Consider the following 26,827-nt stretch of genomic DNA (forward strand, 5'->3'; position numbering starts at 1 on the left):
CCCCCATCCAGAGAAGAACAACAAAGCTGCTGAAGGGGCTGGAGAACAAGTCTTAGAAGCAGCAGCTGAGGGAACTGGGGTTATTTACCAGGGGAGGTTTGGACTGGATATTGGGGAAAATGGGGGGGGGGGGAAGCGGCTGCACAGGGCAGTGTGGGAGTCCTCATCACTGGAGGAGCTTAAAAGATGGGCAGATGAGGTACGCAGGGATGGTTCAGTAGTGGACAGGTACGGTTGGACTTCATGATCTCCAAGGTCTTTTCCAACCAAATGATTCTATGATTCTATTTAGCCTGGAGAAGAGTAGGCTGAGGGGAGACCTTATTGGTCTCTGCAACTGCCTAAAAGGAGGTGGGTGTTGGTCTCGTCTCCCAAGTCATATGTGACAGGACAAGAGTGAATGACTTTAAGCTGTGTCACACGAAGTTTACATTGGACAGAAGGAAGATTTCTTCACTGAAAGCGCTGGAACAGGCTGCTCAGGGAGGTGGTTGAGTGACCCTAGAATTATAGGATAGTATGGGTTGGATGGGACCTTAAAGATCATCTAGTTCCAAGCCCCTGCCATGGGCAGGGACACCTCCCACTAGATCAGGCTGCCCAAGACCCCATCCAACCTGGCCTTGAACACCCCCACGGATAGGGCAGCCACAGCTTCCCTGGGCAACCTGTGACAGAGCCTCACCACTCTTATGGTGAAGAAATTCCTCCTTACATCTAGTTTAAGTCTGCCCCTCTCCAGTTTATACCCATTGCCCCTGGTCCTATCACTATAAGCCCTTGTAAAGAGTCCCTCTCCAGCTTTATTGTAGCCCCTTCAGGTACGGGAAGGTCACTATAAGATCTCCTCTGAGCCTTCCCTTCTCCAGGCTGAACAACCCCAACTCTCTCAGCCTGTCCTGGAGGCGTTTAAAAGGCGGGTAGATAAGGTTCTTGTGGATACAATTTAGTAGCGGACGGGTACGATTGGAGTCGATGATCTCAAAGGTCTTTTCCAACCAAATGATTCTATGATCCTATGACCCCATCGCCCCCCCACGTGCTCACAACAGAGGCCTGGCCGGGGGGAGGCAGGGCCCCCAGGGATCCCCATCACCCCCCATCCCATCCCCACGCTGATTGGCCGGCGGGGCGCGCGCCGCCTGTTGGGATGCTGTTGCCACAGCAACCGGAGGCGCTGCCGGCGCGGAGCGGCCCCTACCCAGCGTCCCGCCGCTGCTGCCGGGAGGTGAGGGGCCGGGGAGCCGCCGTTCCCTGAGGGGATGGAGGCTGGGAGCGGGGTCACGACCCCTCCCGTCCCTTTGGGCTTAGAGACAGGGACATGGGAGCATCCTTGCCTGTGCCTGCCGCCGCCCCGCTGCGTGCGGAGGTATTGGGAGCATTCTTGCCTGTGAGGAGGGCTGAAAAAGGGCTCTGAAAGGTGTTTCTGCTTAAGAAAGCAAGAAAGAAACACACTTCACCGTAAAAAAAAAAAAAAAAGGGTGGGGATGTAGTGGTAGGATGAAGGAGGGTGGCTTTAAATCGGTAGGGGGAAGATTTAGATTAGACATTAAGAAGAAATTCTTCACTATGAGGGTGGTGAGGCTCTGACACAGGTTGCCCAGGGAAGCTGTAGCTGCCCCATCCCTGGAGGTGTTCAAGGCCAGGTTGGATGGGGCCTTGGGCAGCCTGATCTGGTGGGACTTGTCCCTGCCTATGGCAGAGGGATTGGAACTGGATGATCTTTAAGGTCTCTTCCAACCCAAACTATTCTATGATTCTATGAAAAGTAAAACAACAAAACCCAAAACAACCAAAAACCCCCACAACCACTCCTCCCCCCAAAAAACTATGTCCTTTCAGCTTTCCTTGTTCTCCCCCCTTTTAAAATAAAAAGCAAAAAAACCAAACCCCACATAGGTAAGGGGGAATTACTGAGCTTCAGCCCTGCTTAGGAAGGAAGGAAGTTTCTTCTGCCTTCACAGTTTCAATCTTAACTTTTCCTCAATTTCTCAGAGGTGGAGTAAATGGCATGGAGGATTCTCCATGCCTCAGTTCATGTGACTGCATGACTTCTAGCATTGGGATGCTTTTTGCAGTCTCCTCAGTTGTTTTGACGCGTTGATGTGGGGAGTTTGGGGGTAATGTACGTAGTATTATGTACTGGCAGTAAAAAAAACCAACCTTTTTATGCTGATTTCTTAAGTTATATTTGTTAGGGCATTTTTGTGCCCGGAGTGTTTACACATACAGTGCAAAATATGTCTTGCCTTCTTCCATCCCCTCTATTCCTTATAAACTCACCTAGAACAATGGCCAGAGTTTAAAAAAGAAAGTTGGAATTGTTTTGAGAGTCTCTACAGTACGCTTAGTGCGAAAAAGCTTAAGCTTTTCACTGCATAACAAATGCATGTGCAGTCTTGTGCATGACACGAGGGCTGTGCAGACACATGAAGTGTATCGTGGCTTTATACCATCTCATAGCCTGTAAAACCTGCTATGGAGGGCAATGTGTTTTCTAACTAATAATGGGGTTATGAGCTGCCTTTAATTAGTTAGTTATGTGTGAGAATTACTTCTGTGGACTGTTGCGCTCATATTTCTGTATGAGAAAGACAAACCTTAAGCATACTGAAACAACAAATAAAATGTAACTGTATTTTAAATGTTATTTAGTAAATTAATAGTTTGATTAAATGATAGCAAGAAAGACGTAGTGTTTTACAAGTAGCAAAGACTACACATAAATGTGTCACTGTAAGCAAAAAGTTGGTGAGGAAATATAACATTTGAAGTCTACAGGTAAGCTTTGTTGAAGATCTAGAGTACAAGTAGTGTAACATTGTCCTTTTTTGTTTTTGAGGCATTTCATAAAACTACTGACAAGAGCACGTTGAACAAGCTATTAAAAAAGGCAGAGGAGCGGTTTGGCCTATTACAGAATTATGGTTCGACTAACAGTGTATCTAATTGCTAAAATCATCAGTCACAAGACTCGCAATGAAGAGGACTTTGAACAGTACCTGCGAAAAATAACTCACCTGAATTTATCAGATAAGAATATAGATGCAATTGTAAGATTTATTTTTCCTTATTCCTTTTAACCTGACTACTCGAATGATTTGTAGTTACTGTTACGACGAGTTGTTTATAGCTGGGGAGACACAAGCAAAGCCAAGTTTGTATTTCATAACAACTATTTTATGTTTTAACATTTATTAATTTAACATTTAACATTTATTTTGACTTGCAATTCTGAATAATACGTGTTTGGAAACATGCTTCAGCATTCCCTGGTCTTATACTGTAGAACACTGCTTGTATGTAGAAGTGTCTAAATGGCTTTTAAATGTGTGGTAATTGAAATGTGAAAACTCTAGCAATCTGCAGTGTTTCTTATTATTGACCTGACACATTTCTTTATGTGGCAAATTCTCGTTTAAGTATATTTCTTACCTGAAACTGTGGAAATATGTATCATCTCTGCAGCAGGCAATAGGGTTAGTATCAGTACACTGGCTTTTTTAGCCGTTATTTACTTAAAATAGAAAACCCATGTAAGCAATTACACAAGAGCGATAAGCTGAAGTGCTAGTGAAATATTTTTTCAATTTTTCAGAGAACTTGTAGAAATAGGCAGCTAAAATAAAAAAAAATCAAACTAATTGGCTATTTTGTTTTTTTCATACAGTTGCCATGGAACTTTTCATACAGCTTTCAGGAAGTCACCAGAATGAAAATGATAACTCCATTTACTTAGCTCTTTAGCCACTTAAGAATGAGAGTATTTTGCATTAATCATTTAGAGTGACACTTCTCCTATAGAACATAGCTCGCTCTTGCCATTGGATCAGGAGGTGTAGGGCTTTGATGGCAGTGCTCCAGCCCTATTGAAATCTTGCTACAGTGTCCTTGGAGACTTTAGATCTGAGGTTAAAAAACAAAGTTCATATTCTCAGCCACGGTTTGGGTATTTTTAGGTAAAGGCTTGCATTTTTTTATGGTTACCTTTATAAAAATGCAAACTGTGGAGTAGAAGATGATGAAAAGACTAGCAATCGTGCAAATATTGTAATGATCTTACATATTATTAAGCGTAACACCTATTTCATTCTTGCTAATGCCATATTTTTTCTAGTCTTGGGAATTTCACAGAGTTGTTAACTTGCAGCACAATCTTTTCAATCTATCTGTGATTTATTCCTTATATTTCAGAGGAAGTCTGGAAAAGGAAAGGGGAGTTCAGGAACAGGACATAAGCCAAGCAAGGTTAACAAATTTGGACTGGTGTAGTGGCTTTTTTGAATTAGCAGGTTAAAATCTACATATTTTTTAAAATTGCTCCCTGGAGCTTATTCATTTAAAAAGTAATTCGTGACCTTTTCATTTTCAAAGACTAAACTTGCAAGCTTAAGCCAGTCTTCCTTCCTTTGAGTTTAATCATAGGAAATTTATACATGTTTCACTAAATCCTGAGTTAATTCAAATCCCCTCAAGACACTGAGCACATTTTGAAATTGCTGAACCCTAGACAAAACTGAATTGTTGTCTATGGTGTTTTTCTGCTTTAGAACTGTGATTTCAGTCAAGAAGATTAAATAGCTTGTCCTATGTGAGCAGATCCGTGCAAGCAAACAGGTTTATTCAGCCCACTCCTAGGAATGTGCACAGCCACAGCAAATTACTGATTTGATCAGCCCATTTGTTTAGAACTGGTTCATCAGGTGCCATGGAGTAGTTTTACAGAAATCCTCCTAAGAACATGTGACCTTTTAGTTATTTAAGAATACTACTTTCAAAGAAATTTGACATTTTGACATCTTAGACTCGATGGTGTATTAAAATACACCAATGTTTTGTATAAATCTGTATTCCTTTGCCAAGAACCGGTTTCCATTACATCACTGAGGTTTGATGGAGACAACTACACCAACAGTTCTGCTTTTCTGAAATTTGCCTGGTGAAGGCAGGGAGGGGAATGAAGTCACACAGGATGTGATGTACCCGCTGATGATGGCTGCAGTCCTCCACTTCTGTATGGCAGAGTGGTAGTGACAGGTTTCAGTCTTCAGTCTGTTTATTACTGACACTGACTCAGGTTTTCTAGGAGAAATCGGTGTTAGAAGTGTTTGTTAAAGGAGAAAGTGTATACGTTGTGCAGAAGAACTTAAATATAAAAGCAATCAACAGGGTCCTCAACATACGAAGGAGATGGAGCTGTTGGAACAGGTCCAGAGGACATCTACAAAGATGATCGGAAGGCTGGAGCACCTCCTATACGAGGACAGGCTGAGAGAGTTGGGCTTGTTCAGCCTGGAGAAGAGAAGGCTCAGAGGAGACCTTATAGCGACCTTCCAGTACCTGAAGGGGCTACAGGAAAGCTGGGGAGGGACTGTTCGCAAAGGCTGGTAGTGATAGGACGAGGGGAAATGGGAATAAACTGGAGAGGGGCAGATTTAGACTAGACATAAGGAGGAATTTTTTCACCATGAGAGTGGTGAGGCTCTGTCACAGGTAGCCCAGGGAAGTTGTGGATGCCCCATCCCTGGAGGTGTTCAAGGCCAGGTTGGATGGGGCCTTGGGCAGCCTGCTCTGGTGGAATGCGTCCCTGCCCATGGCAGGGGATTGGAACCGGATGATCTTTAAGGTCTGTTCCAACTCAAACTATTCTATGATTCTATGATCCAAAGGCAGGCAGTGAGCAAACTCAGTCTACCATTAATTTGTTATTGTTTGTTTCAGGGTGACCTCTCTTTGTGTAAAAATCTTAGAGTTCTGTATTTATATGATAACCAAATTAGTCAAATCGAGAACTTGGACTTTGCTTCAAATATAACGCACCTCTATCTTCAGAACAATTGTATTTCACGTATAGAAAATCTCTCCTCCCTGAAAAACCTTGAAAAACTGTAAGTAGAAGTAATATTTTATTTTGCTAGTAAAAGAGTAATTATTACACTGAGAAGTTAAAAGAATATATAGCCGTTAGTGTTCTCTCAGCTCTTAAATTTTGCTTTTCAAATAAAAGTAGATGCTTATGAAGTAAGCATTCTATGATATAAGTAACAGTAAGTAATATTATGTTAACATATTTATTTGCATTTAAATTATTTTCTTTATTCAGTCATTTAATAACAGTGTTAATAATTGATAATAATAATAGCAGTATATAAAACCGTAGCAGTATATTAAAAAAAATGGGATCTGTTAGCTGTATGTTCTACTCGGATGCTGGGTTATTTAGTTTTTTATTATATTTTCCAGGTATTAGTCAATAATACATTAAAAAAAATTTGTACTACTTTGAGGCCTTGTATTTGCTTTTTACTGTCAAAGGGTGTTAAAATTTATCTTGGGTTCTGTTCCTCAGGTATTTAGGAGGCAACTGCATCACTGTAGTAGAGGGCTTGGATAAATCAGAAGAAATAAGAGAGCTGCATATTGAAAGTCAACACCTCCCTCGTGGTGAGAAGCTTCTGTTTGATCCAAGAACTCTGAGGTCCCTGGCAGTGAGTATATTTTGAGAATTTCAGTGAGCCATTAATTAATAGAACAGTATTTTTAAGAGAAGTGATTTGGACTTGATCACTGTGTGTTTTCTCCTTCTGCCAGTCGTTAGCATTCTTTCAAATTCTACCAAGGGACTCCCATCCTCATTCTCATGTAAGCAGAGAGTCCAGCAGATTCTACTTCTTCTCTTTCTTTTTCCGTGAAGGATGGAAATGAGAATAAAGAAAGAGAGGAAGCAAGGAGATGTGTAGATGTCCTACACCAACAGAATGTGAATGAACTAGAAAAGGAACAGGAATTTATCACTGTTAATTGTCTACTTAGTTTGTAGTGAATTAGTTTGTTGGTATTTCTCCGATTTGATTGTTACATTATTTTTTGGCTTTTGTAATTCTGTTGGGAATGCAGTGACAATAAAAATGCAAACAGCTTTTTTTCTGGATATTAAGAGCAACACAATTAAAAGCATTCAGTTTTAGTTCTGCAAATTTTCTATGTTCTGGTATGTCAAGAATTTGGGAAAGTCAGCTTTTGAAGCTTTCTTTCGACATGTTAATTGCTCTGTAAATATCAAGTGTATTGTTGAAGTGGTTAAAAAAATATACTTTATTTACTAATGACTGTAGTTGTATACTAAAAAAATTCATTGTGCTGTCTCTCCCAAAGTGTAGTCAGGGCTTGATGTGATTTTTTTTGTAAAGGTGAAGAAAATTAGGTTCTTTTGTTCATGTCTATATCATCAGCATTTTATTTAGCTCTAATTCTTTCTGGATTAAGTAATCCAAGGCATGAATTGCCATTTTCCTTTACTAGAAATGAGCCATTCCTGTGAGAGCACTTATACTTTATTCCTTCTGGGTTGGAGAAATGATGAAACTAGAGGGAAGTTATATGGCTATAATCTTCCCAGGATGATAACTCACATGCTTCAGTGTTTTTCAGCATCCCGGCCTAGAGTTACTAGCTTTTTGTTCTTTGTGGCTTTTATTTAAGGTCATTTGATGTGAGACTTGTTTTGGTTTGTAAGAAACACTTCACATTCTTGACCATGTAACATCTTTGTGGAAACTACATGTGAAAACGTTCTATTTTTATCCTTTGAGTGCTAACTGTTCGGTCCCTCTTTAGGATATCACTTCTTAATTCGTCTTCTTCTACTTGTTTGTGGCTCTTAATGCTATCAGAGATGAAAGAGCCAAAAACATGGGACCGTATAGCTCTCTGCATACCACAAGCAAATGTTTTGATGATGACAATAACACAAACCTTTTGACTGAGGAGATGACGTTTAGGTACTGTGTGTATCAGGATGATAATGGTAATTTCTGCCTGCAGGGTAGGTCCTGGTCAGATTTTGGAAGGGGGTTAGATTTCCTTTATACACTGCCAAAATAGACATTTTCTAACTAATGATAAGTTCCATATCTAGTATAATTCTAAACTTGCTGGATTAGGTGTCCTTTTTTATCTTCCAGAGATATAAGCTTCTTGTTCCTTTCGTGTGAAACTACATTAAGTGTTTCCTGAGATAAACACATTTACTTTTTATCTAGAATGTAAAGATAATTCTGTAACTATTGTCTGTTACAAAAGGCAAAGTGCATTATGTGACTCACTATTGTTCCAAAGAAGGGGCAAGGAATAGAAGTATGGAGGATAAAGTTAGAAAGAAAAACAGCAGTTAAATGAGACTATGCAGGTATCGGATAGGGATTTCAGCTCTGTGCAGCTCAGATGTAATCTGGGAAAAGGCACTCAATTTCTGTGTCTGTTTCATACTTCAAATGTAGAATTAGTAGCACTTTCAAGCTCTGTAAAGCATTTGAACACCTATGGAGTGAAACTAAAATACTGTGTTTACTAAGAATACCTGAAATAACAGAGAAATAATCTTACTTTGGTTTGACTTCAAAACTGGAATAAACAGCATTTTGGGACAAGATGGAAAGCAAACATAAAACAGTATGGGAGGTATGTGGTAGTTGTTTTGCATGTTTCTGTTCCATATGCTTGTTCTTCCTTTAAGAGAATGTTCTGTAAGAATTTACAACTAGACTCCTGCATGGCATGAAAAAAAAAAATTCCCTTTTCTGCTTTTCTTCCTCCAGAAATCTTTATCTGTGTTGAATATCAGCAATAACAACATTGATGAATTAGAAGAACTGGCAGTTTTGGAAAATCTTACTTATCTTAGAGCAGTTGACAATCAACTACAAGACGTGGAGGTATGAAAATAGATATTTGTTCTATTTGCTTTGAATGATAAGGAATTAGTCAAATTAATCTTTATCACTAAGCAGATGAGTAAAAATAAACTTCACTTCTACAGTTACTGAATCTCTGACTTTCTAAGCATGCTATATTTTCTCATCCAAAATCTTGTTGAGTTTGAAAGTGGAGAACTGTTTACCTAGGATGTCCATATGTCCTTTAATTTTACATAAAGTGGCAATTGTGCATACATCTGTCAACCAAGTAGTAAATGCACAGAAGTTAGAACTATAATAAAATTTATCCAAAATGTAGAGTTAATGTGTATGGTTTGGTCATCAGAGTGACTATCCGTGGCTTAATTTGCAAAGATGATGAGGACATTGTTTGTTAATTGACTTGCAATATTTTATATATTACAGTTTTTAATTCACTATTTTAACATATATCAAAGCCACTTTTCGGATATCAAATCATCTAGTTGATTTTGCAATTGTTCTAATACCAAAATGATTTTTGACTATTGTTGCTGGAGTAGCATAAGAAGTGTCATGGAAGTATAAGTGGAATGTCTTTCATAAATTTCTGCTAAGGAAAGACACGTCTTCGTGAACAAGAGCTCTAACTTCCACAGTAGCAGCTAAAACAAATTAAATAAACAGAAGCATTTTTGCTCTTCTTTTTGCAGTAGTGAAGGTAATTCAAAGAGAGAGTTCTAGACTCACAATTTCCACCTGATCTTCTCAAAAAGGAACAGGAGCCTTGTCACTTCTCATTATTTTTATAAGTTATGATGTCTTCTTCTTGGCATAAAGAGCAGTTATAAAAATAATTTTAGTATCATGCTAGTAACTGAATTTCAAATTTATCTTAAACAGTATTCTAACACCATCGTTGCATGGTGGAGACATGGAATGAACTTTATAAATGAATTAATAAACACTGCTTCAATATAAGCAATAGTCATTAGTGTTATGATTTTTTTGAAATTTATACTTTTATTAATAAATGCTAAAGTGGATCAGCCTAAATCGTAACGCAAATCACCAAGACAAAGCCTTGATTAAAATAAACTCTATCATTACTGCTTTGTATATACATTCTATTTCCTTAGAAAAGTTAACTTTCACAGGTTAGTAGTTACTGAAATAATAATTCTTACTGCTTTTGAAAATACTTCTACATTAACATCCATTACAATACGTCTTAGAAATCTTTTACATTAAATTTGGCAGTTCTGTTTACTAATAAGGAGAATCTATAATTTTATGTACATAATCTGTCTATTATCTAGGTCAATATACATTATTTGGACTCTCATGTTTTTACATTTTACTTTTAAAACGATGTTGAGTGATGCATTTCTTTTTTACTGGAGGATAATTAATGTATTGTATTTCAAGCTGTGTTTCTGGCTGGCAGTTGTGATTGAATGCATATAAAAATACAATTCATGTAGGCTTTTGCTGGGTAATTAAAACCATATTGAATGTGTTGGTTACATCAAAATAACAGTAATCTTTTTTAAATAGGTAGTCTCTCCAAAGCTTCCCTTCTGAAAAAAATTCCTTTTATAAATTAAACATATTATGGCAATTCTTTTAATTGTCTTTTTTCTTTCTTATAAATACAAAAGACTTCAGATGTGATGATCTTAAAAGAAGATTGTCTTAAGCAAAGAACAAATTATTTCTAAGATAGAGAATGCCAGATCAGAGACAGCATTTTCAGCGTCTCAGAGGAAAAAACGGTATCTTCTGAAACACAATAAGGAGAGGACAAAAAGAACGCATTATTCAGTAACTGTGTCTGTATTATTTTATCATTGTTAAATGTCATTATTTCATCATCAGGAAGACAAGAGTTAATATTTACCCAAATCAATGAAATATTTAGATTTCCATGTTACATGGTCACAGCTGTTGAAAAGTCTTGTGGTTAGCATTTGAGTCAGCTGTAGCTCCTGCTGCTATCAGTTACGCTTGTATCAAGCTCGGGTAAATTTTGGAAGTGGCTGTACTGTGTATTTTCTTCAGGTTTTGAAAATGTGGAGCAGTTAGGGTAATTCTATTCATGTCTTTGCAGACCTGTAAAATTAATCACCATGTTGAATATGCCTAGTATATAATGTAATGTGGCTGGAGACCTAACTTTCCAGCTACAATTAGTGTGTTTCAGAGATTACATTATAGTAGCCTGTACTTACCACTAATATAAATTATTATTTAAATAAAAAACCAACAAACTGTTGAAAAAGGAGTAGGCCATTCAAAGTATTAAAAAGAAAGTCAATTATAGCTCTGCTTGAGACGCTTTTAACTTACAGTGAACATCTAGCAGGAGAACAAGATTATACATCCACTAACTGTTTAAAAAAAATATCTGACAGTAGTTTTGAGTCTGTTTCAATTCTTTTGCAACCCTGAATTTCATGATTCCATGGCTTACATTATTCTACAACTGAGATAGCTGAGAGCATTTTAGGGGCCATACCATTGTATTCAATTGCTTCTGCTGGCTGAACTTGTTACACACAGCAAAGACTTTCATTCCCAGACGAGCTGCCTCCATTCTCCTCCCTCTTGCCCCTCCGTTTTCAAAGCTCTTATTTATACCTCTTTTTCATGCCAAAAGCTCTGCATCCCCTGTTTTCCCAGTTCCTGCTTACCCATCACTGCTATCAAAAGCATCCCCAGCAATGTCTGGCATTGATCAGAGACCGAGATGGTGCTAGATGACAGAGAAGTGTCGGAGAGCTCTGTAGCTTTGCTTCACCCAGTGGAAAGAGAAGCTGTAGAGGAGCCATCCATGTCTTAACAGGGCTGGTCAACGGCAGTTATCCGTGCAGCAGGAATAGTATGGAATCTTTGCAAAAAAGCAAAACGTGAAGGGCAAAAGAAATGCGCAAAATACAAGACTTCCCTCATTTTTTTATAACTATTTTATATCTAAACATTTATCTCAGGTTTTTTTCACACAGTTATGAAAACCATACTTTCTTGGTTTTCAACAATGCCACATTGATTTCAGCATAGTTAAAAATCAGGGTTAGTAAATTGAAGCACTTACAGTTCTGGCTAATTCAGGGCTTTGTTAGCATAATTAACAGACATCAAGGCATATGACCTTGTTTCACATGACTGAAGTTTATAGAACGCAGTCTGAACAGCAGACAGAACAACATTAAGTAATTTTTTCTCAATTCATGCAAAACAACCTACTGTAACTCACTACCACGTGTAAAAAGCACGTCTTAGGTCAGTTATCAAGAATATAATTGACTTCAATAGAACTGGCTTTTCTTTGTTTTCTATTTCTTGGTACTTCATTTATTTATCCTATCAAGCTTCTGGTTTACTTTAGTCAGGTTCACAGGGACTTCAGGGCTGCAGTGTATTTGGGTTGGAATACTAAGGGAATTTTCTTAAATTAAAAAAATATAAATTTAACACTATTCATATTAAAAACCCCACAACTACTCCTGCTTACAAAAACCCAGAATATTATTTATCTATTAATTGCATTAGTTTAGGGAAAATTATGACCTCTGCAAGTTATTTGGATATATATAGAAAGTGTAGCTAGAAATGCCTATAAAAATCTGTATTTCCTAAGTCTTTAATATATTCAACCTCTGCCCAGTATTGATTGTGACAAGAGGATATCACAAAAGATGAATTCATTCGCTTCAGAATTCAGTCAGGGACAAGAGAAAAATTATAGATTTTCTCAAATAGATTATGACAGGTAGTCAGAATGGTGACAAATTGCTGTCTGTAGATGTAGTTAGGGCACTTGGAGTAGACGTTTCCGATAAAAAATGGAGCATACCAGTCAAATACCAATTCTTAAATGGCCATCGTTAATTGGTAAGAACGTTATTGCCAGAACTACAGCTGCCTGCTAAGGTACTTGCCCTTCCCCCTTTCCTGCCCCCCCAATGGAATATAATTTGCTCGTCAGTATTTTGTAGCAGACCTCAAAGTGATAGCATGACATGATCATTTATCAAACGGAGACTGCCCAGAAGATTGTCTGGTCCCTTTAGTACAGCTTATTGAAAGGCTGGGAAGTGAAAGCACTTTATTAGAGACAGGAAGGCAATGAACAACTAGAGCGTATCGAAAGGGTAATCATATTTCAGCACGGGATTAGTGTGCTCTTTAGATAAACATACACTGGAGTAAGCGTGTTCTGGGTCATTTATCAAGTAAGTAACAGCTAAAAAAAATCTACGGAACTCTTTGTATACATTCATCAAAGTTAAACTGCATACATTTTATTTCAGTAACAGGCAATTTTGTGTTACAAAACTATTACTTGAAAAAAAGTCTTTCTAGTGAAATCTAGAACACACTACTGATTTCAGTGACAATGCCTGAATGCTCAGGTAAGAATAAATAAATGCACTTGCTAAATGCTTGTCTTTTTTAAGAAGTCTAACCTAAAATATTTTCCCCTAAACTGTTGTGTTTATGATTTTTAGGACCTAAACTGTGGTGGTTATATTGCTATTCCTATATGTGCTGATAAAGCTTTGCTGTGTAGCATTATGAGATTTATCAGCATTTCTTTGTGTAGACTGGCCCTCAGAGCTTCTTGCATTATTTTATCAGTCTTGCTCCTCACAGACTTTTGTTCTCTGTTCTTCTAAAAATGATCATCACTGGATTTATATCAGCGTCATCATTGATAGATGAAAAATGGTATGGTTTGGAGGTGTGAGGCTGTGCTGCCCCTGCCTCTTTCATGTGATTTTTCTAAACATGTGTCATATAACCCATAGAATATTCCCAGGAGGATTTTCCACCAAGGGAGTAGAGCCTGCAAACCCAGAATTCTCCCTGCTTGTGTTACCTAGGTGATTTTCTAAATTTGAAGGAGCTAAGAGATACTAGCATTGCTTAGTAGTTCTTTATTGGCATCAAGCTACGAAATTCTACAGACTTTGCAGTTTAGAACCTGTCACATCACTATTAGTATATTTCTTCAAAAATATTACAACTGTAGAACATAAATTCCTCTCTCCTGTTGTACCTCCATAGTTGTTTTGAATCCCTGATTAAGCTTTTCATACATAAAAGGAAGCCTATCAGGAATGACAGTTAAGTGAAATTTTGAAAAGAAGGTATTTCAAAAAGTGGAAAGGACCAACCTGCTGTGCTTTGCATCCTTTTAACTTGAATTTATTATATTTAAAAGACAGAAGTTGTTCTATCCAGGTCATGCTGCCCTTGGGTGACCAGACAGAAACCCAGATGGAGAAAGGTATATTTCAAAAATTTCACTGTTTGGGCCAATACTATAACTGACCACCCACAGTTCAGTGGGGAAGGATTCTCGTTTGTCCTGTAAAATACAATTTCACATATATATAAGAGAGATGCAGTCTACTGTGGTTTGCATGATTTTTAGCTTTTTTTTTTTTTTAAGTCAGTTCTTTCTCTGTAAAATATTTATTCTTCCACAAATTTTTCAAAATCTAAGCAGACACGAATACTCTAGGAGGATGTGTTAAAAGACATGACATATCGTACATGTTTTTTGGCTGGTAATTCCTCAACTTTAGGTGCTTACCAATGGGACTGTAGTGGTAATTTTTGATAGCTGGCATTATTGTATCCTTAAAAATGGAGAGCTTTCCAACTACATCACTATTTCTTCTGTGTAATTATGATATATTCAGGGAATGCTACGCACCACTCTGTTTGAAAATGCACGTTCGTAATGTGCATGCTAATACATGAATAGTCTCATTGAAGTTACTTCTGTGTGCAGGATTTGGGCCTGGCTGAACAAATCGTGTTACTGTTGAATTTTACTCTGGAGTGGGGAAAATAATCACAGTGTTCTGTTCTTTTATCAATTGCAGGATTTGGAGGTTGTATTAAACAAATGGACAAAGCTACGCAGAATGGACATTACAGGAAACCCCATCTGCCGAAAGCCAAAGTACAGGGACAGGATTGTTGTACAGTCACAAAGTCTAGGTAAAAAATAATACTAGCAGTCAGCCGCAAACCCCACCCATAACCCTCACTGTTTTAGAAAATAACTGATATTTTGATTGTGCTTAAATTTTGCTATGTGTGCAAACACAGTTACTGCCGTATTTTTGTTAAATGATGAATTTTTAATTTATGTACAAGTAAAAGCTGTACATAAATTTTAAAAGCTGCTAAAACTGTTTATGTAACCACCTGCACAATCTCTGTTCCTGAGCTTTTGCTGTTAGATTTAGTAACTGATGTGTGGCAAGATTGTTATAAGACAATAAGACAATTTCTGTGTCCATAATCCAGATAGTGTAAAACTGATCTTCAAAGATAAGTTTAGTCTACTCCCCTATCAACCTGTAGTACAGTTGCAGTTGTACCTTGCCGTTTTGTATTTGTTGTATAATACCTGTCCTTAAACATAAAAGCAGTTTACACTTATGTTATGAATGTATTTATTAATCTTGACTTTACTGTGATGCTGTTTACGCTATTATTTTGAGATAGTTTTACCATAAGAGGAAGTAACTTAATCTTCTGTATGCACATATTCATACTGGAGAAAGAAGTAAAAAACATCTGCTCATTTTTTACTTTTTCAGATAAAAATGACAACAGTTACCTTAAAAGTTGTAATTAGAAAAATTGGGGTTTTTTTCTGAGAGTTCTTCAAATGTATGTTCTTCAAAATATTGACCATTAAGAGAAAGAAAAAATCCTATCTGCATAATAAAGATAACAGGGTCTTAGAACAATTCTAATGCAAACTGAATTTGTGGCCAAATTAGGTATTTGATTTGGTCTGACTCAAAAATGCAGACACAATCAAGCAGTCATAGAGGATAACCTGTATGGCATCAAAGTGAGTAAAGTTAATCGTACAGAGCTGAATAATATCTGTCTGTCTACATGATTGGTAGGATTCTTTGATTGCTAAGCCATGCAGGTTCTCTCTTATCCTGAATTTCTGCATCTATCTATACATTCCATGAGAACGTATGTTTCCTTCAGAACTATCTACAAGGTGTTGCATGTTAACTGGCTGTGAATATATATCTATTTTGCTTGAAAGCTTCAAAACTAGTAGATACTTTCTTTTGTTATTGAGATATGTTAACTCGCTTTTGCAGCTAATTAAAATATGAATATCCAGGGGGGTGGGTATTGTTTTCACAAAAGACTATAAAGACAAAAGATTTGAAGAGAGCAAATCAGACCAGTACGAAGTATATACAGCTTTCTACTGCCTTTTAGTTATCTTTGGATATCACAGGAAATGTTCTTTTCTCTTTGACAGAATCCCTTGATGGGAAAGAAATTAAAGAAATGGAAAGACAGTTCCTAGTGAACTGGAAAGCCTCCAAAGCTGCCAGGAAAAAAAGCAAAGATAGAGTGACAGATGAACATATACTCTATCAACATTTTTGTAAGCAGACTAATCAATTACTTCATAACTATTTGAAATTTTATGGAAACAATATAATAGCAACTAACAGTAAATATGCTAGGAATGAGACTTGTTCTGGTGGTGAGACCAAAATGCAAGGACAGAAACTGGAATTTTCCAATATGAAATTTAATTTTAGTACTAGTTCATGCAGTGTTTTTTTCCTCCCATCCCAATCTGCCAGTGTTATGGAAATGAGTAACTGGTACATTTTCAATGTTCATAAATATTAATGATTACTTCCCATATATTAAAAAAAAGTGTTGGGCATCCTAGAATAGATTTGTATGGAATATATCAGACTTTAAGAGTCTGTTTGTTGATACTTATTTGTAAATTGTGTAAATTGCCAGTTTTTTTAAAGGCCTTTTCAAGATACAGGTCTGACAAAAGTAGGAGTTTTAAACCTGGAAAGAAAAAAGAAAAGTCTTAGAGAAAAAAAAAAAAAGCCTTAAACCTAAAATAAAAGGCGACAAAATCTTGAAGAGGGGAAACAAATTAGTTTTGAAACTCGAGCAAAACCTGAAATAGACTTTGAGGTTTTAAAAAATGGTGGGTTGGAGGTTGTTGTGCTGTAGAGTTGGCTGAACATAGACTATGTCTATCTATTTGTCTAAGAGACAAATATCTTAACAGCATGTCTTGCCATCTTCCAGATTAGGAATCAGACATTAGACTCCAAATTACTCAAAGTGATTTGAATAATCATATTTATAAAATAAATTTGGTGGCAGTTATAGTGTTGTTTCCTGAAGATAAACTGTGATATGTAACTTGGTGGAGAAAGCATGTGCTTTGTAGCTGTACTATCTCAAACTGTTAATTTGTGAAATCTCGTGAAGATCAGTTATTTTTGAAGACAGGAAGCGAAAAGCACTCCACCTGTCAACCTCAGCCCCAAGGAAGTTGCAGTCTGCTCAGTGTTTTGAAGCCATATGTGAATGTAATGTTCTGTCTTCTGAATAACTACTGGTATAAGGAGGTGCTATGTAATTGAAATTACTCTCTTCAAATAACTCTACCTGAATGGGAACACCTGCTTTAATATTTATCACTGTTTGCAGCACTTTCTATGATTTAATACAATGTTTTCCATTCTCAGTTATCAAATCTGAGGCATTTTTCCTTAAAGCTTATTACACTCTTTCCTCTAACAAGAGATATTGGAACCTGTGATCGATCATACTGAATATTAAAATGGTTTGACTTGGGATATTGGATTAATACTTTTTGCTTTGTTTTCTGCAGCTGACTTTGAAAAACTTTATCCCATTCTTCCCGTTCACCACAATCCATCTGTGAAAGAAAAAACAGATTTTTTAGTTGTGTCTGAGATGCACAAAGTTAAAAGAAAACCTCTGCCAAGAATCCTGGGAAAAAACAAGTCGGATGAAAAGTCAGGTATGTTCTTCAAACATCTGCCTCTTCCTTTTTTTGCTTATTGCTTGTACAGCTCTTACTGAATCTATTGGAAAATGAGTACATGAGGGTAGAATTTAATCTGAAAACAGTTTCAGGGTTTTTTTTAACCATTTTATGTTTGTTGTCTTTATTTCTTTGAAAGACATGATAATAGATTTCTGTTTCTGCTTACAAATCAGTAGGCTAGCTAATAGTAATAACTTTACTCCAGTGTTATTAGATTCTGTCATATGCATTTGATTGTAATCTTCCTCAAAAGTAAAATAATATGAAAGTTAATTCTTGAAAGTACAGTTACTGTCGACACCATCGGTGAAGGTTGATCCCATGCACGCATTAATACGCAAGAGAAATAATCCCTTTTCATCGTTATGGCTTACTTGTAACAGATATGTTCCAGAGTATTATACTTTTGATTAGCATTTTCCTGTAGCATCAGCTCAAGACCACCAAGATAATCAAGAAAAAAAAATCTGCTGTGTGTGCCTTACAGACGTTTAGATGATTTTAAACAGTTTAGAGCTTAGTATATGTATTCCTTACTCACATAAGCAGCCTTGTGAAAGCCTTGTGTTTGTGGAAATAAAATCTGCTCATAGGGATTTGCAGTTTGGGACCTGTATTTTTTTCAGTTTTACCTGTAGTAATAGTTGAGTTTGGTATTTGGGACCCAATATTGCTCCTTCACAATTTTTAATGCTACTTTTAACCTAACTGTTTTATTATTTATCAGCAGTACTGGCCAACAAAAAAAATCATCATTTCTGCAATGCTGCAGATAAATACATAAGTTCAACTGATACAAGTATTCATTTTTAACTAAATGACTAAATATAGTGTTTTATTTTACATTCAAATCACAATTTATTAGTACGTTTGAAAATTTAACTAAGCAACATTTAACACTACTCTATTCTTGCCTACTTGCTGCTTTCTATTCCATCAGTTTTGTTTCTACCGGTTATTTGTTCTGATTAAAATTAGCTGCCTTTCCCTTGAGAACAGAAGAAGAATTACAAATCACAGTATTGGTCTCTTCCAAACTATCATTTTTGTTCCATTTTGAAATGGAAAAGAAATGGAACTTGTCACATATGTGCCCAGTCTTGAATTTCTTTCCTGCTTTCCACTGCACATAGCAGTGGAGAAGTTTAAGAATGTGTCTGAGGAACATACCTGAGTTTTTGTCTGACTTGTTTTTCCAGTGCGTAGTCCCAGTTTGTGAATTTTAGGGGGGATGCAGCCTAATACTTATGCCAGAGAAACATGGGGTTTTTTCCTTTCATTCCGTTGCAAAAGGGGTTTATCCACATGCTTAGTGTTCTGTCAGCTTCCATTTAATCTCTTTTAGCATTCTATCTTTTGGGCCAAGCTGAATTACAGTACGCTTTTCATTTACCATTCCCCTTAGTTCTAATAAAGGATGGAACAGGCATGTAAAGCACCTCCCAGGAAGTTTCTTTTCAGTGTAAAAACTTCTGATATCATCTTTGAAATAAAGCACTCTGATTCTACCCTACTATGTTAAAAACCTGTCCAATTGTTGAGCTTCTTTGCTTGAGAAAAATTTTCCCTGCAGTAAGAGGCTGGAGTACAATCTCGGCCCTGTTGAAATCCCTTTTGACCCTAAAAAGGCAAAGATTGCATCTTCCATACTTGATTGGAATGAAGTGTCTATATTTGTATTGATTTACATTTGCAAATTAAGCAGTTTGAATTATTTGGGGTTTTTTTTCCTACTATTAGTGTAGAAGATTTCACTCTGGTTCACATAACAGTTAGAATAAACTACAGTCAGATGATGTGCATTTAATATTTGCTGAAAACCTTTAAGCAGGACTTTGATCTTTGGTGCTAAAGGTTGCTGTACGTTGCAATTGCATGTGTAATCACTGATACTGAGACATACTCTAATCTTGTTAATAGTAGAATTCCATTAAAACCAAAGAATCTTGGGAATTAGTTAAAGTTTTTTATTTTTAAAATGTTTTTTCTTTCAAAAAAAAAAACCCCTCAAAATACAAATACTCCTGCTCAGAATCTACGCAGATATGAAATAATGACAAATCACAGTATTCCCTTGCCCGATCCAGCAATTAGGAATATACATAAATGTGCCCACATGTAGTAAAGCGAGGAAATTTTGCCAAACTGAACAAATACCTGTATTGTTTGATTGAAATTCAGTATCAGACCAAAAAAAAAATTGAATTTTAATCCTACCCTCTATGTTAATTGAATAAATTATTCCAACAGATGTTTCCTCTTTCCCTATACATGCTAGGTGCTGTTTGACCTTGGCAACTGAAAAACAGGCATTAAATACCTTTTTAACCTACATCTAAGATCCACTGAGGATTACATACAGCTTGAACAATGAAAAAGGCCAGTTATTACTAGATTACTGAAATATGTCATTAGTCTTTCTTTTTTGATGATACAAAAACAAAAGCAATTTTATATTGGATTTTAAGTTAGTTTTGAACATATAGAGAGAATTATGGATATTGGCAGGAAGTAATTGAAAGAAAACAAATCACTTAACTATTCTAAAGATACCCGATACCTTCCAGTGGGATACACTATTATTAATTTTTCCGTGACTAGAAAAGTTGTTGAAATTTTGATGTTGTAAACTTCAACTGTAACCAGCAGTTTCTGCCCACAGATCCTTACTCAGGGGCTTAAACATTGTAGTAGGTTTGCAATACAGAGTTTGGTGGGAAAGTCACCTTCTGTGTCTCCAGTGCACGTTACATAATATGGATTATGGTAATAACCTTTAAGTGATTTAATCAGCATAGAACACTTATGGTGGATTGTGCCGACTAATCATAAACCACTCTCCTGGCCACCATGCACATCCTGTTTCATATCCTATGTATTCAAGGTCTAGATCAAATGGAAGGAACTTGCAGTGGGCAACATTAGTTCTCCCACTTCTTAGCCCTTTGGCAGGTGTTCTCATCAACACCTTCTTTATTCATTCATTACGTTGAATGAATAAATGAATGAATTTATTATTATATCATTATGTTGAATGAACCTGCAACATACGAAGGAGATGGAGCTGTTGGAACGGGTCCAGAGGAGATCTACAAAGATGATCAGAGGGCTGGAGCACCTCCTATACGAGGACAGGCTGAGAGAGTTGGGCTTGTTCAGCCTGGAGAAGAGAAGGCTCAGAGGAGACCTTATAGCAACCTTCCAGTACCTGAAGGGGCTACAGGAAAGCTGGGGAGGGACTGTTCAAAAAGGCTTGTAGGGATAGGATGAGGGGCAATGCGTATAAACTGGAGAGGGGCAGATTTAGACTAGACATAAGGAAGAATTTCTTCATGATGAGAGTGGTGAGACACTGGCACAGGTTGCCCAGGGATGTTGTGGCTCTCCCATCCCTGGAGGTGTTGAAGGCCAGGTTGGATGGGGCCTTGGGCAGCCTGATCTAGTGGGAGATGTCCCTGCCCATGGCAGGGGGTTGGAACTGGATGATCTTTAAGATCCTTTCCAACTCAAACCGTTCTATGATTCTATTATTTATTTAATATTTATAAATGCCTTGAATCGAGGTGATTTGTGTGGTCTGAAACCTATATAGAGTAATGTGTATTTGGTAATAGGTGAGAATGCACATGTTCTGTGTGTACACTGCGCTTTTGTCTATCTGAATCTAACTGGTGTTGTAATAAATAGAATTATTAAGGCCTATCATATGAAAGTTTTTTTGAGAAGGACTGATACTGAGATTATAATCATTATATAACCAAAACATAACTTTTACAATCCTGTGTTTATTTTGTATTACAAAATATAGTTCTCTTATTTGAGAGGGCAGTGGTGGTTTACCTCCAGGTAACCTTGCACCTTGTTCTCTTACTGAATGACGATTTTAGCAAACTTCTGAAAATTCAAAAATGGAAAGTATTTTCAGCCTTTGTTTCAGAAAAAGGAGAAATAAAGAGTTAAGGTACAAACTAGTGCAGTGTTATCTGTGCACGCTAGTGCTGGTTTTAGACACAGAAGAGCAGTATTCCCTATGCAGAATTAGGTGCATTAAATATTATATTTGGAGATACCAGCTGGAGCACTTTGGAAGAGCTGAGAGCACACTTTGAAAAGACCTGGAGCACCTTTTCCAGGAGCTGTAGCTCATCTCACTCCTTTCTTTGGTGGCAAAGGAAAAATGCAGCTATCTCAGTGAGGTCTGTAAATGATCGTCATCTGCTCTTGGTAGCATTTCTTCCCGATAGAACCTGTCACTAGGACCTAGGAGGTGTGAGACCAAGCCGTGTCAGTGAAGATTCTGATGCTTTCACAGCGATCCACAGTACTGTTGTAGCTTTTTGGTGTGTTAAGAGTACCAAAACAGAAAATAATAAGGCATCAGTGAACACCTCCCATTGGTACCGTTCAGACTGTCATTAGAAGATAGATAGATAGATAGATAGATAGATAGATAGATAGATAGATAGACAGACAGATAAGTTTTGTAATCATTGTGTACACATAGTGTTTGTGTTACTGACCTAAAGTTCACATTTGAACTTTAGGTCAGTAACCAATGAAGATTTCTTATTTTTCTTAAACATCACATTAAAAGCAGTGCAAGGTGCAAGTGAATTTAATGCCGTTTTATTTCTTCATATGTGCAATTACAAAGCAGTGCATAGAACTGCCTGGGATACAGCTATGAAAGCCATACAATCTAAAAGTTCTGAAATGGGGGCAGAAGGGGAAAAAAATAGCCAAAAAATCGTGTCAGAGTTCAAGGTGTGCCCATTGATTTTTCAGGATGAGGATTCAGACACATAATCTGTTGATAAGGGAAAGTCTGTGACTGTAAGTGATAAAAATAAGGGGATCTGAAAGGCTCTTCCTTGTTTTTCTTAGGAACTTTTATCTCAGTGTGTCGTGCAAAGTAGCTGTCCTGGCTAACAGAGCTCTGAGGGTAATCAGTTAAAATGTGAACCTGCTTATTTACAGCCACTAAATCATAAATGTTACAGATTGTGACTGTAACAAATCAGTTTTACTTCGCTAGGAAAAATAACCCACAGTGAGTTTTTACTTTCTCACGTGACCTTGAAGGATTCTAGGAGTTCACTGCTAGAAAAATACGTATTTGAACCTTACCTCTTCAATCAAACTGCACTGTAACCAGAGACTACAGGAATGACTGACAGCTTCTTTCTGTTCTCTTAATTCTGAGCAAAATTAATTGCTGCATCAAAACCAAGATAAATCAGAGCCAGCTGTGAAATGATCCATGTAATAGACTGATACTTTAATTCAAAAAGAGTTTTGGAGATCTTTCTTTCTTGGAGAGTTAATATATTAGACCATCATAGTAATCACTAATTACATATCCAGGAAAGTTGAGTGTAATCATTTATACAGTTTGTAGTAAAGTGTTTTGGAATAAAAGACTGAGCCTTATCTGATTTCATTTATTTGAGTAATCACTTTGATTATTACTAAGATTGTTTCATGCAGAACTTGAAAATTATCATTATTTGATACGTATCTAAGTGGCAAAAAATGTTAATTGTTGCCAGTTTAGTGTGGAAGAAGCCAGCCAGTTTTATAGGAAAGGTATATGTAATACTTCAGGTTATCAGATTGTGTCATTTCAGATTAGTCTGCCCTCAGGTTTGGCATTGGGATGCGAAAGGCCTTTCACTGCATCCATTGATATCCTCACAATAGGTAAAGATCTTTTTTATCATCTGCAGCTTTTGGTAACACAGATTATAAACTTTGTAGAAATGGTGTCTGGTCCTGGGAAGGGTTAATGAAGACAGGAGTGACAGCAGCTTTGGTGTGGTTCTGATGTGCAGATCTCATCTGTCTTCTCTGATCTCTTTGACACAGGCTGAGGAGGCATCTGAAGTAACAGCAGAAGCTGAATTCTAAAAGCCAGAAGTTACAGGATTTGAAGATTTGGCCATTATTGGATGCTTTTTTCTTTTTTTTTCCTTCTCAAAGGTTACAAAGAAAGGCATTGGCATCTCTCTGGATGTGTTGTTTGCATCTTTGTAATCTCAAAACCAGTCATTGACTTTAATGCTGCCTTTTAAGAGCATTCTGAAAAATACGGGGACTGCCTATCTATTTAGAAGAAATGCAAAAGCAGGCAAAAACATCAGCCCATGGTGGGCTAAACTGGGTGCCTGCTTCTTAAACTTCAGCAAGAAAGGTATTGTTTTAACCAGCTTCTCACCTAGTTTGTGACCTTAATACCTAAGCAGTTGCTTCTTTCCATATATGATACTCGTCATGATTATCCAGAGGCATGCATATAGTCTCTTACTTCAGGAAGAAAGGAGCTATTAGCATATGATATTGAGATCTCTTGTCCTGCAAAATAATTTCCATTATTTGGACCTTTCCAAGTTCTGCTAAATAGCATGGAACAGTTAGGAAAGAAGGCACAAGAAGATTAATGATATCTGTGCTGATTAATTTTTGGATTGCGAGCATTACACATTAATTTTACTTCAAATTCTGCTTTGGGACTTGAATTTGGCTGCTCTGCACTAGTTGCAGTAATTAAATGAACACTCAAGACTTCTGATATAGGAAAATTCTAAAAGGAAAGCCCAGATTGTAAATTGCCCCTGGAATAAAACCTTTGCTGATGGAATTTCTCTGTATGAATGTCAATTCAGCATCTTATGCTTGAGAACCCCTCTGAGATAAGAAAGGAATTTTTCCTGAATAAGGAAATCAGGATCTCTCTCTTTGTATTCAATGTTTTGTCTGTTTTGTTATTGTTTATGTTTTATTGCCCTTTGATAAAGATAGTTCAAACAAATTTAACTCCTGCATACATTCTCCTCTTGAATAACAAGACATCAATCTTCATTATAAAAGAAGCAGGTTTCCAAAACTAAGGTAGTAAATGAGTGGTACTAAAAACTTGAGGATGAAGCTGGTGAGCGATTTGCCATCAGAATAAGAAAATAGAAACCAACAAGTAAACTAATGATGTGTAGCTGCCATTAATTAGTCCATTACCAAAATCAGTATTAACCGAGCACGACATTCCTTGTTTTGGCTATTGCCATCAATACATTCAGGTTGAGGAGGGCAGAAGAGCCTTTCTGCATATCGATGCCCCATGTTGTCATTTCTAGAGACAAACACTGTCTGAAAAACATGCAATTAACTTTCAGAAAATGAGGTTACTTAGACGAGACTTAGTTGAACTTAGAAACTGATCCTACTTTAGCTCAAATTGCAACAGAATTTTAAACTTTTTTTATTGGATATGGGTTATTAATGAAAACGTTCCTTAAAACACTTGGTAATTTAGAATGGGATTTCACTTAAGATACTTGGAAGCTAATCTAACTTGATCAGAAAATTTAGAAGGAAAGATGACATTCTTCCAGCATATTGGAGAGGCATTGCTGTGTTCTGGTGTTCCAATGTTAAGAAGCAGCTCTACCTTTAGTAATGTAGAAAATACAATAACAAGCATTTTGCTGTAATATATTCAACATAACTGCAGAGAGTGCTGTGGTCTTACAATACACTGACAACATGGCATGTGAAACAGGATAAAAGAAATTATTTGATTGGAAGTTTTCAAAATACCTGTTTGGGTTTGGAATTCACTTCCACTGTGAACTGTGGAGTTTTCTCCATGGAGCAGAAGTTCCGAATTTCAACCTATTTTGACTCTCTTGTGGCCGTATCTCACCTTGGATTTGCTCTTAAGTTACGGCTGGAATCAGTGGGACCTGATCAGATACAGACTCTGTGTGGCTTTGCACCGTAGCTGTCTTACTGGGATGAGCAACGTTTCTGCTGGTCCATCACCACTCTTTACCTCACCAGCAGACAAACAAACTTGTGAAGTCCTTATACAGACATGGGAACGGGGGAAAATGAACAAGTTGGAAACAGATACTAAGAATGCTCAGGCTGAATTGTAGCTGTAAAACCAGAACATCGTTTGATGTGAAGGGAGCAAAGTGTACCTGGAAAAACATCGCTCTGTCTCTGGTACAACTTTTTCTTACCTAAATCATACTGGAAATCTGGCTCTTCTGTGACTCTGGTGTCTCTCAGATTTGAAATATACTGTTCAAAGTAAGGCAGAAAAGCCATTCTCAGACATTTATCTGGGAAAGAAGAAGAAGAAACAGCTGCAGCAGCTTGTTACAGCTTTAGACTTAAATAGTGGGTTGATGCAAGAAAATAATCACTGGATCTCATGGAGGAGTCTTCTAATGGGAGAAAATCTTGCTGGAGCAAAGCGCAACTGTCTCTACCTTTATGTCTGCTTGGTTTGTGGGGTTTGGGTTTTGGTTTTTTTAATATAGGTAAAGCATCTCTTCTTTGGCAACAGTTTTAGCAGCCAGGGTGGTCTCTCCAAGCCCCATGCACAAATCTCTCTATGCAATCTCTCCAACCACACACAGCAGTGAGCTGGATTTGGAGTTGTCAAAAGATGGTAATGGAGTTCCATCACTTCTCTTCCAACTCCTTCCATTGTATTTCCTGCACTGGCCAAACACAGTGTGTGTACAGTTAGAAAGTCAAGAGAGTGCTTAATTTTATGTCATTTATTACTTCAGAGCAGAGAAGAGCACAGCACTTATGATCTGCTAATTTAGGGTGGCTGGGAAGTCTCTGGCAGTCAGGGTACCTACTGTTGAGTTTTACGTCTGTCATTGACCCAAAGCCATGTTGCCGAGAGGCCCAGAGCCTAGTTAAAAGTTCCTTTGGAGTTGACGTCTCTTGGGCAGGCGGACTTATCCCTCTGTGGGATATGGGAGTGCTGATCCCCAGACTTGTGTGCCTCAACTACTCAGTGCGTTTGGCAGTTACAGCAGGGGTCCATACTGGGACCAGTGCTGTTTAATATCTTCATCAATGATATAGACAGCAAGATTGAGTGCATGCTCAACAAGTTTGCAGATAACACCAAGCTGAGAGGTGCAGTTGCCACAGTGGAAAGACAGGATGTCATCGAGAGGGACGTGGACAGGCTGGAGAAATGGGGCTGTGTGAATCTCATGAGGTTCAATAAGCGCACATTGCTGGCTCATGTCGAGCTTCTCATCAACCAGCACCCCCAAGTCCTTCTCCACAGGGCTGCTCTCAATCACATCATTCCCCATCCTCTATTGAAACCACATTTTCTTGCATTTCTATCACTCGTGTCTTTATAATGCTTCAACTGCATCTGGTTTTGGAAATCCTGTTTTTATCTTAACCTGCCTTCTGTTCCATGAAACTTCAGTGTGACAGC

The 26,827-nt window shown here is 37.4% G+C and overlaps 1 protein-coding gene across 3 annotated transcripts; it reads left to right on the forward strand.

Moving 5' to 3' along the window:
* The first annotated feature begins 1,162 nt into the window (after nt 1–1,162).
* On the forward strand, nt 1,163–26,600 carry PPP1R42 (protein phosphatase 1 regulatory subunit 42). 3 transcript variants are annotated; one of them, XM_054059004.1, is made up of 9 exons: nt 1,163–1,228; nt 2,843–3,053; nt 5,722–5,888; nt 6,350–6,488; nt 8,598–8,714; nt 14,573–14,690; nt 15,994–16,122; nt 17,392–17,544; nt 23,437–26,600. In XM_054059004.1, exons 2-9 carry the CDS (start codon nt 2,925–2,927, stop codon nt 23,439–23,441), a joined length of 957 nt encoding a protein of 318 aa, XP_053914979.1. In that variant the 5' UTR covers nt 1,163–1,228; nt 2,843–2,924; the 3' UTR covers nt 23,442–26,600. The 3 variants fall into 3 exon arrangements, with proteins under 3 accessions (XP_053914979.1, XP_053914981.1, XP_053914980.1); XM_054059006.1 differs by lacking the exon at nt 15,994–16,122; XM_054059005.1 differs by lacking the exon at nt 1,163–1,228 and having other exon boundaries at nt 2,706–3,053.
* The last annotated feature ends 227 nt before the right edge of the window (nt 26,601–26,827 follow it).

The sequence above is a fragment of the Cuculus canorus genome, chromosome 2, assembly GCF_017976375.1.
Source record: "Cuculus canorus isolate bCucCan1 chromosome 2, bCucCan1.pri, whole genome shotgun sequence".
Taxonomy (NCBI): Eukaryota; Metazoa; Chordata; class Aves; order Cuculiformes; family Cuculidae; genus Cuculus; species Cuculus canorus.

Coding starts and splice junctions, on each gene's coding strand:
- PPP1R42 (XM_054059004.1), top strand. CDS start 2,925: ATGGTTCGACTAACAGTGTATCTAATTGCTAAAATCATCAGTCACAAG. Junction 3,054..5,721: donor ATAAGAATATAGATGCAATT/GTAAGATTTATT, acceptor TGTTTGTTTCAG/GGTGACCTCTCTTTGTGTAA. Junction 5,889..6,349: donor CTGAAAAACCTTGAAAAACT/GTAAGTAGAAGT, acceptor TCTGTTCCTCAG/GTATTTAGGAGGCAACTGCA.